General features: G+C 43.0%; 1 protein-coding gene across 1 annotated transcript in view; it reads right to left on the bottom strand.

Moving 5' to 3' along the window:
• Window positions 1-2,293: 2,293 nt before the first annotated feature.
• FAM174A (family with sequence similarity 174 member A) overlaps window positions 2,294-11,098 on the bottom strand; it is a 139,603-nt gene continuing 130,798 nt past the window's right edge. The window contains exon 3 of the mRNA XM_063964070.1: window positions 2,294-5,063. Within this exon, the coding sequence (XP_063820140.1) occupies window positions 5,060-5,063 (4 nt within the window). The 3' untranslated portion in view covers window positions 2,294-5,059. The remainder of the gene's footprint in view (window positions 5,064-11,098) is intronic.

The following is an 11,098-nucleotide window of genomic DNA, read 5'->3' as shown; positions in this document are numbered from 1 at the left end:
TTCGCTGAAATAGTTGTAAAAAGAACTCTTCCCTATTTCTAGGGGCAACATCATTACAGCAGATGTTCACAGCAGATAGAAGATGGTAAATACACTCTGAGGCTTGCAGGCATCCTCTTTTTATCTCAAACCAAAACTGCACCTCAGGGGGTTGTTTCGCCCTGGGTTCTTTTCCATCCAATTAGGATATCTTACAAAATATAAATTACATTTTAAAAGCAGATAACGACTGCAGGAATCAATTTCCTCCTTCCTGTCATACAGACAAAGTTTGGTGCAGTTTAAACTGTATCTTTTACAAACTGGTACTTTACTATTCTCCTTTGATCACACAGATTCTATAGTTTATACAGTAGTGTCTGTATTTGTAACAAATGGTACAGGAAAACAAGTTATACAAAGTATACAAATTATTTCCCCCCTGACATTCACGTATCTGGAGTGAATATACAGGAAATCATTGAAAACAAACTGATTTTCCCAATAGCAGTCAAACAAAAGACCACCTAGGGGTCATTTCACCTTCTCACAGGAACTGCAGAATCCAAGCACATTACCTGCTGTGTCCTGACCAGCATCAAAGGGTCTTATCACACTAGGAGGTTACTTAGCGTATGACTTCCTATTTGAGAGTTACCATGACTGCTCCCAAAGTCACTAAGAGCATATAAGCTACAAATACATTATAAAACGTAGTGTATAACTCTCCAATTGCACACAGTGCTAAACACTCCGCACACGGCGCCGGTAGTACATTTCAACAGTCCAAAGTTAAAAGTGGTGTCAAGCACCCATTGTCCTTTGAAATGGCGCTGGACAGAGGGTTAACCCCTTTAGTGCCTCGGCCATTACCCATGTGACCGACGGGATCTCCGGCCACAGTAAATTACAACCAATACTAACTCAAATCACATTCAATGCAGGAGGTACCAGAAGCAGATCCAGCAGGCCAGTACACTGTTCTTTAGCTTCCATGGGATATGGGAGAAGACCCACCAGAGTGCCACTGTTAACACTACAACATCAGACACAGCACCTCACCTGGACTCATGATGTCATTAATGGATCCTGGAAAACTGGAACCATGTGGAGTGGTCCGATGAGTTCCAGTTTTTTTGGGCTGATGGTAGGGTTTGGGTGTGGTGCAGACTCCATAAGGCCATCCTACTAGAAAGCCAAGGTCATAATGCCTGCACAGCTGTAATATAACAATGTTTTGTAACCGTGTCCGCAGTATAAATTTAACATGTAAAGTATCATATATAAAGTTATACTTCTGACAAACTTACAATAACATTACAACTGTGCTAACATGACATGGACATTCTCCTGTCCCCAATATAGTTAATTGAATTATTGACTGTTAAACAGACTACTTCCCATTTTGAGTATTTAAGCGGTTTGCTGTAGTTTACAGAGCTTTTTGGAAAGTAGTTAATGAAATTTTGGTTCTGTAATCGTTTCAATTTACCCTCTGTAGTTCAACTTAAACGAAGCATAGTTCTTGGTACTGAATGCTTGCCCAATTGGATCCAACTCGGTTATGCTTTATGAGTCATGAACGTTTTATTTAGCTCATTCTTAGCAGAAGGATGTGACATATGAAATGCATATATACTTTTTATTAGCAGTAAGACTGAAATGGACTTAGTGAGGAAAACATTCATCACAGTAGAAGTACTATTTTATTTAGTCAGGTACTGTCTTAGCAGCAATACCTGGGTAAAAGTTGTTGCAATAGACACGGGGGTAAATTTACTAAGATGGGAGTTCTATTTGGGATGGGATGTTGCCCATAGCAACCAATCAGATTTGACTTCTCATTTATCTAGCAACTTCTTCAAGATAATACCTGGAATTTGATAGGTTGCTATTGGCAACATCTCATGTTAAATAGAACTCCCATCTTAGTAAATGTCCCCCACGGTCTTAAGTGTTACATGGAATAAAAACTTGTGCATCTAATAATAATCAAGGCTAATGTTTATAAAATAATAGGTGGATTTCATTCACATTTATATTGAACAAAATAAGTCTCAACAACAGGAACACACATTAAAGTAGTAAATGAAATGTTCTCCTTGAGCTCCTTGACAGAGCGTTGTTAAGATGACTAGCAAAATGCTATATCTGTTGTTAATGTTAAATAATACATTCATTTCTAACAGAAACCTGATACTTTGTTTCTATGTAAGAGGCAGCGGAAGCCATTTATGTGAATAAAATACTCATGAGATTAAAATTTAAAAAAAGGTATACGTCCTAACAGAAAATGACAAAATACTTTGCGTCCTTATCACTGGGAATAAACATTTTATTTTCCATGAAAGAGCAGAAACTGAAATGTAAATTAACTTTGACAGTAATACAAATTTATGATATTTTCAGTCCAAAACTAATCAAATCAGTCTCCTCTTCTTTACAGAACATGCAAGCTGTTCTTTCATTATTGCATTAAAGAACTGGAATGAGAGAAAGTGAGCAATTTATCTTGTGTTATTTACAGGTTCACAGTCACAAACATCACCTCCGGGGGCTAATGATTATATGAAAACAAAGAGCAAACTAGGCAGTGGCAGGCTTCTAAAATACTAGTGTACTACTATATATTATCTACAAAACTTTCCTGTGGTTTAGAACGTGGATTAACTCTAAATTGGAGTTTTGCAAATCTGCTTTCTATGTTCTTTTAAGAAAGCAATCTGGTGATCTTGATAAAAAAAAATTATAAATCTCTCTACATAAAAGGATTTGGTATACTGATTTCTGGGTAACACATAATAACATTTCCTGTCCTACAAGGAGAGGTAATATCTGGCATGAAAATGATTGTGCAATATACAGTATGAAGACATGAGATGGCTCAGATAAGGACAAATGCAGTATTTAACCACAATACGGTTAAAGACAATCAGGGCCTCTTTTACAGCTGGTGACCAATTTCAGCTGGTAAATATGCAGGTTTCTTAAATGCAGCCATACCACACGTTTTGGTGTTGCACACAATTACGTTTGCGGATGGACCTTGGGATTTTGATTTGTATGCACCGTAAGTCATATCTCCACTTGCAGCCAAGTGGTTGTTACTTGTCGGCATCTTAGAGATTGCCGACAAGGATAAGCAAGTATTAGGTGTGTAGATGAACTTGCGGACTATTTACAGGTGAGTGTATGCAGACAGATCTCAGATCTCTTGCACCAATTATTAGGCTGGTGTACATGCGTGCTGATGATGTTGGTTACTTCCACCAGCAGGGGGATAGGGGTGGACGGCCGCTTAGATATGGCCACACATTTGGCCTACTCTGAATTTTTTTCGAGTGCTATAAGGCTGTAGCTAATTTCTGTGTTGAAAACTATGGTCACACATCTTAACTATATGTGCTAAATTATTATTAAATATACATTGTAAAATGGAAATTACAGCCAGAGAACCATAGTTGAATTGATACATTTTTGTGCACACGCAAAAGACGTAATGTTAGAAAATCTGTAACTCTCACTGCACTTAACTGCAAACCTAAAATTGTAACATTCCATTATATTGGAATCCAACAGAATAAATGTCGGACTGACAGATCCTAATTGTATTTTATAAATGATCTGTATCCTACAACCAGATCACATGGTGCTTCTAGCTGGGAGGAAAGTAGTATATTAAATTATGAATTCTGTTTTAAGAACATCTTTATTGTATATTATGCAGTGGAAAGCTTTTCAGTTTACTCTAGATCTTTTAATCTGACCCTTGGTAGAACACTGGGACACCTAAAGGCGTGAAGATGTTTAATACAGGAGAAACCACATAGGGCAGCACAGATGGTGTAATGTTAGCTTTACCGCCTCACAGCACTGAGTACAGCCCCAACTGTGTGGAGTTCTCCCCATGCTTTTCTGGGCTTCCACTGGGTACTCCGGTTTTCTCCCACACTCCAAAAATATACTGGTACATTAATTGGCTGCTGACAAAAACCTACTGTGAAGGGGTGTATGCATGTTGTAGGGAATATGGATTGTAAGCTACACAGGGGCAGGGACTGTTGTGAATGTGTGTGGATTATTAGATCTACACTAAAAAGGTCTACAGTCAACAGGTCTACCACTAATGGTAGACATGCATTAGGTCGACAGGGTCAAAAGGTCAACATGGAAATGGTCGGCCCAAAAAAAGGTAGACACCATTTTTTTGGGGCGTTTTGTCATTTTTCTGCCACAAACCACCCCTATTAGTGTCCTGCGTGCCCTCACATGGCTTGCTTCACTCGCCATGCTTCAGGCTACTATTCCCAGTCACAGTCCACGTGGATGGTAAAATGAAAAAGTTGAATAAAATGTAAAAAAAAAAAAAAGTGTGAGACTATCATATGTGTGTCGACCATTGCCATGTCGACCTTTTGACCCTGTCGAACTGTCTACCTTTTACATGTCGACCATTTGACCCTTTTGACCTAATGCATGTCTACCATTAGTGGTAGTCCTATTGACTGTAGACCATTTTAATGTAGATCTATAGATCAGATACCGTTGTGAATGGCCAGATATTCTCTGTACAGCACTGTGGAATATGTGTGCACTATATAATTAACTGATGATAAATAAAATATTATAAGGCCCAGAGTAAATATTGTGGACCATAAAACTCACCACGTGGTAACACCAATAACATCACAAGTAAACCTCATGGGATGGTGGATATAAAAAAACCCCACTACAGATCACTTTAGCATTTTATTGTTCCTATTTACAATAAAATATTAATTCAATGTAATTTGCAAATGAATACAATTTTTTTGACAAGGGATATCGCAAAAGTATAACAATTTATATCCATACAAAAGTTTACATTAGGCAGGAGAAAAAAGAAAAAACAAATAAAACATCACAGTAAAGAAGCCAACAGAATAGAATACTGCTCTTAAACAAAACTTTTAATGAACAAATGGTGAATTACATTTTCAAGACAATGCTACAAAGTATGTACAAAATAAGCAGTGTAGTGTTCTTTGTCAAGCAGACTTGTTTCTTTGTTTTAAAACAGCTTACAATAAAAGGCACCGGATTATCTAGAAGAAGAAAAAGCACAACCAAGTCAAAACAAATGTTTTAGGCTCTATTCGTTAATTATTTAAATGTTACTTCAATTTTAGGTATAAACAAATACAGTGCTGCAAGAATAAAGCTTTGTCTACCAGATAATTGCCTTTAAACTTGGGTTCCTTGTCATGTGATCACCTAACAAAGAATTAACGTTATACCTTCTTACCACCCAGTTCAGTTTTTCCTAGCATGGCATACTGGGAATATTTATCAAGCTTGGAGATAAAGTACCACCCAATCAGCACCTGTCATTTTTAAAAAACAGCTGGTAAAATGTCAGTAGCTGTCAGATAAAGTACTAAGCAATCAGCTACTAACTGACATTTTACTGGCTGTATTTAAAAAAAAGTAAAGGTTCTGTAGGAGCTGATTGGTTGGTACTTTCTCACTCGCCAAGCTTTGCTTAATATCCCCCTAATTCAGAGATGTGCCCAAACCCTATGCTTCTGGACCCCAGATGCAGGGCTGCGATGTTTCTCACCGCGCCCCAAACAATGCAGCATGACTGAAAAACTGCTAGCATTTGGGGGCGGCTTCAGGCAGCATTGCAGAGACCGGGGAGGAATGGGGTTGATTCCGTTTTGTAGGCATGCTTAAACCAATGGCTATGTCCTTCAATGTGGCTGCAGTGGCTTCAGCAGCGTGAATTTTTCCTGCTCATCCTGAGTAACCCGAGGGTTACTCACATGACCGATGTTTAGGAAGATAATGCAATGCTGCATACTCTCAGACGCAGCAATGGAACAGAGAAGGCAGCAGGAGGCGTTTACACAAGAAGCCTCCTGCGACATTACATTTTATAGAACAGATAACAGTATATGCAAATTCCGAATAGACATACAAAATAGAGAAAAATAATGCAGTGCTAGACCCAGTGCTACTTTAGTTTTCTCTTTCTTACATTCAATAGCAGACTATTTTTCCCCTGCATACAAATCTAAATAAATAAATGTATGTTCATCTCCTGCATTGCAACACGATTTGTCTGGATGCAAAAGTTACCTGCTTTTATTTGCTTTTCTCCCACCTCAGAATCAGCCCCATAGGACCTCATTTGTGAGGTTCACTGCAAACGGGAAGTGGTAAAAATAGGATTTTAATTACCTACTGGTAAATCCTTTTCTCATAGTCCGCAGAGGATATTGGGAATCCATTTAGCACCATGGGGTATAGACTGGTCCACTAGGAGCCTTGGGCACTTTAGGAATTTGATAGCGTGCTCTATACCCCTCCCACCAGACTCAGTCTAGGAAACTGTGCCCGAGGAGATGGACATACTTTGAGAGAAGGATAAGAATAGTGGTGAGATTACGAACCAGCACACAGAACAATAGGAAAGCCATGCTAATCAAACTTGAAACATGAACAGCAACAGCTGAACCAACAAAACTCAACCAAGTAACAGTGCAGGAAAAAACGAAGCACCGGGCGGGTGCCCAGTATCCTCTATGGACTACGAGAAAAGGATTTACTGGTAGGTAATTAAAATCCTATTTTCTCTTACATCTTAGAGGATACTGGGAATCCATTTAGTACCATGGGGAAGTACCAAAGCTCCCAATCCGGGTGGGAGAGAGCTGAGGTTCCTGCAGAACTGATTGACCAGACTGAAGGTCCTCAGAGGCCAAAGTATCGAACTTGTAAAACTTTGCAAACATGTTCGAACCTGACCAAGTGGCTGCTCGGCAGAGCTGTAAAGCAGAGACACCCCAGGCAGCCGCCCAAGAAGAACCCACCGACCTAGTAGAGTGGGCTTGTACAGAATTTGGAACCAGCAATCCTGCTGTGAAATAAGCATGCTGGATAGTGAGCCTGATCCAGTGTGCTATAGACTGCTTTGAAGCAGGACATCCAATTTTATTGGGATCATAGAGGACGAACAGCGGGTCGGATTTTATGTGATGAGCTGTTCTCTTTATATACACCTTCAAAGCCCTCACAACATTCAAAGACTTTGAAGTAGCAGAGGTGTCCGTCACAGCCGGAACAATAGGTTGGTTGATGTGAAAAGCGGACACGGACACCACCTTAGGAAGAAATTGCTGACGAGTTCTGAGTTCAACTCTGTCCTCATGGAAAATTAAGTAGGGTATCTTGTGAGACAACACCCCTAGCTCTGAGACACGTCCTGCTGAGGCCAAGGCCAACAGTGTGACGGTCTTCCATGTAAGGTACTTTACGTCATCCTCCTGTAATGGTTCAAAACAGTCCGATTGGAGGAACTGTAGCACCAAACTGAGATTCCAAGGTGCCGTGGGAGGCTTGGTGTGCAGAACACCTTTCAAGAACGTCTGGACCTGGGAAGAGAAGCCAATTGTTTCTGAAAGACATTGGACAAAGCCGAAATTTGGACTTTAATAGAGCCTAGGCGTAGGCCCACGTCCACTCCCGACTGCTGAAAAAGCAGGAAACTTCCCAGATGAAATTCCACTGCGGAATATTGTCTGCTCTCACACCAAGATACATACTTCTTCCATATACGGTGGTAATAATAAGAATTTACTCACCGGTAATTCTATTTCTCGTAGTCCGTAGTGGATGCTGGGAACTCCGTAAGGACCATGGGGAATAGCGGGCTCCGAAGGAGGCTGGGCACTCTAGAAAGATTTATGACTACCTGGTGTGCACTGGCTCCTCCCACTTTGACCCTCCTCCAAGCCTCAGTTAGGACACCGTGCCCGGACGAGCAGACATAATAAGGAAGGATTTAGAATCCCGGGTAAGACTCTTACCAGCCACACCAATCACACCGTACAACTCGTGATACTATATCCAGTTTGACAGTATGAAAGCAACTGAGCCTCTCAACAGATGGCTCAACAATAACCCTTTAGTTAACAATAACTATATACAAGTATTGCAGACAATCCGCACTTGGGATGGGCGCCCAGCATCCACTACGGACTACGAGAAATAGAATTACCGGTGAGTAAATTCTTATTTTCTCTAACGTCCTAGTGGATGCTGGGAACTCCGTAAGGACCATGGGGATTATACCAAAGCTCCCAAACGGGCGGGAGATTGCGGATGACTCTGTAGCACCGAATGAGAGAACTCCAGGTCCTCCTCAGCCAGGGTATCAAATTTGTAGAATTTTGCAAACGTATTTGCCCCTGACCAAGTAGCTGCTCGGCAAAGTTGTAAAGCCGAGACCCCTCGGGCAGCCGCCCAAGATGAGCCCACCTTCCTTGTGGAATGGGCCTTTACAGATTTTGGCTGTGGTATGCCTGCCACAGAATGTGCAAGCTGAATTGTACTACAAATCCAGCGAGCAATAGACTGCTTAGAAGCAGGAGCACCCAGTTTGTTGGGTGCATACAGGATAAACAGCGAGTCAGATTTTCTGACTCCAGCCGTCCTGGAAACATATATTTTCAGGGCCCTGACAACGTCTAGCAACTTGGAGTCCTCCAATTCACTAGTAGCCGCCGGCACCACAATAGGCTGGTTCAGGTGAAACGCTGACACCACCTTAGGGAGAAATTGGGGACGAGTCCTCAACTCTGCCCTATCCATATGGAAAATCAGATAAGGGCTTTTACATGATAAAGCCGCCAATTCTGACACTCGCCTGGCTGAAGCCAAGGCTAATAACATGACCACTTTCCACGTGAGATATTTCAGATCCACGGTTTTAAGTGGCTCAAACCAATGTGATTTTAAGAAACTCAACATCACGTTGAGATCCCAAGGTGCCACTGGAGGCACAAACGGGGGCTGAATATGCAGCACTCCTTTTACAAAAGTCTGAACTTCAGGTACTGAAGCTAGTTCTTTTTGAAAGAAAATCGACAGAGCCGAGATCTGTACTTTAATGGAGCCTAGTTTTAGGCCCATATCCACTCCTGCTTGCAGGAAATGCAGAAATCGACCTAGTTGAAATTCCTCTGTTGGGGCCTTATTGGCCTCGCACCATGCAACATATTTTCGCCATATGCGGTGATAATGCGTTGCCATAACATCTTTCCTGGCCTTAATAAGCGTAGGAATGACTTCTTCCGGAATACCCTTTTCCTTTAGGATCCGGTGTTCAACCGCCATGCCGTCAAACGCAGCCGCGGTAAGTCTTGGAACAGACAGGGCCCCTGTTGTATCAGGTCCTGTCTGAGCGGTAGAGGCCACGAGTCCTCTGAGAGCATCTCTTGAAGTTCCGGGTACCACGCTCGTCTTGGCCAATCCGGAACCACGAGAATCGTGTTTACTCCTCGCTTTCTTATTATTCTCAATACCTTTGGAATGAGAGGCAGAGGAGGGAACACATAAACCGACTGGTACACCCACGGTGTCACTAGAGCGTCCACAGCTATCGCCTGAGGGTCCCTTGACCTGGCGCAATATCTTTTTAACTTTTTGTTGAGACGGGACGCCATCATGTCCACCTGTGGTTTTTCCCAACGGTTTACCAGCATCTGGAAGACTTCTGGGTGAAGTCCCCACTCTCCCGGGTGGAGGTCGTGTCTGCTGAGGAAGTCTGCTTCCCAGTTGTCCACTCCCGCAATGAACACTGCTGACAGTGCTAGTACATGATTCTCCGCCCATCGGAGAATTCTTGTGGCTTCTGCCATCGCCATCCTGCTTCTTGTGCCGCCCTGTCGATTTACATGGGCGACTGCCGTGATGTTGTCTGACTGGATCAGCACCGGCTGGTGTAGGAGCAGGGATTTTGCTTGACTTAGGGCATTGTAGATGGCCCTTAGTTCCAGAATATTTATGTGAAGGGAAGTCTCCTGACTCGACCATAGTCCTTGGAAGTTTCTTCCCTGTGTGACTGCCCACCAGCCTCGAAGGCTGGCATCCGTGGTCACCAGGACCCAGTCCTGTATGCCGAACCTGCGGCCCTCTAGAAGATGGGCACTCTGCAGCCACCACAGTAGAGACACCCTGGTTCTTGGAGACAGGGTTATTAAGCGATGCATCTGAAGATGCGATCCGGACCACTGGTCCAACAGGTCCCACTGAAAGATTCTGGCATGGAACCTGCCGAAGGGAATTGCTTCGTAAGAAGCCACCATCTTTCCCAGGACCCGCGTGCAGTGATGCACTGATACCTGTTTTGGTTTCAGGAGGTCTCTGACTAGAGATGACAACTCCCTGGCTTTCTCCTCCGGGAGAAACACTTTTCTCTGGACTGTATCCAGAATCATACCCAGGAACAGTAGCCGTGTCGTCGGAACCAGCTGTGACTTTGGGATATTCAGAATCCAGCCGTGCTGGTGCAGCACTTCCTGAGATAGTGCTACTCCCACCAACAACTGTTCCTTGGACCTCGCTTTTATTAGGAGATCGTCCAAGTACGGGATAATTAAAACTCCCTTTCTTTGAAGGAGTATCATCATTTCCGCCATAACCTTGGTAAATACCCTCGGTGCCGTGGACAGTCCAAACGGCAGCGTCTGAAATTGGTAATGGCAATCCTGTACCACAAATCTGAGGTACTCCTGGTGAGGATGGTAAATGGGGACATGCAAGTAAGCATCCTTGATGTCCAGGGATACCATGTAATCCCCCTCGTCCAGGCTTGCAATAACTGCCCTGAGCGATTCCATCTTGAACTTGAATTTCTTTATGTAGGTGTTCAAGGATTTCAAATTTAGAATGGGTCTCACCGAACCGTCCGGTTTCGGTACCACAAATAGTGTGGAATAATAACCCCGGCCTTGTTGAAGTAGGGGTACCTTGATTATCACCTGCTGGGAATACAGCTTGTGAATTGCCGCTAGCACCGCCTCCCTGTCTGAGGGAGCAATCGGCAAGGCAGATTTTAGGAACCGGTGGGGTGGGGACGCCTCGAATACCAGCTTGTACCCCTGAGATACTATTTGCAGGATCCAGGGATCCACCTGTGAGCGAACCCACTGATCGCTGAAATTTTTGAGGCGACCCCCCACCGTACCTGGCTCCGCCTGTGGAGCCCCACCGTCATGCGGCGGACTTGGAAGAAGAAACGGGGGAGGACTTTTGCTCCTGGGAACCTGCAGTTTGTTGCAGCCTTTTTCCCCTA

Source organism: Pseudophryne corroboree, chromosome 1, assembly GCF_028390025.1.
Source record: "Pseudophryne corroboree isolate aPseCor3 chromosome 1, aPseCor3.hap2, whole genome shotgun sequence".
NCBI classification, from domain to species: domain Eukaryota; kingdom Metazoa; phylum Chordata; class Amphibia; order Anura; family Myobatrachidae; genus Pseudophryne; species Pseudophryne corroboree.
The sequence above is the reverse complement of the archived record's forward strand: the minus strand, read 5'-3'. Positions and strand labels throughout refer to the sequence as shown.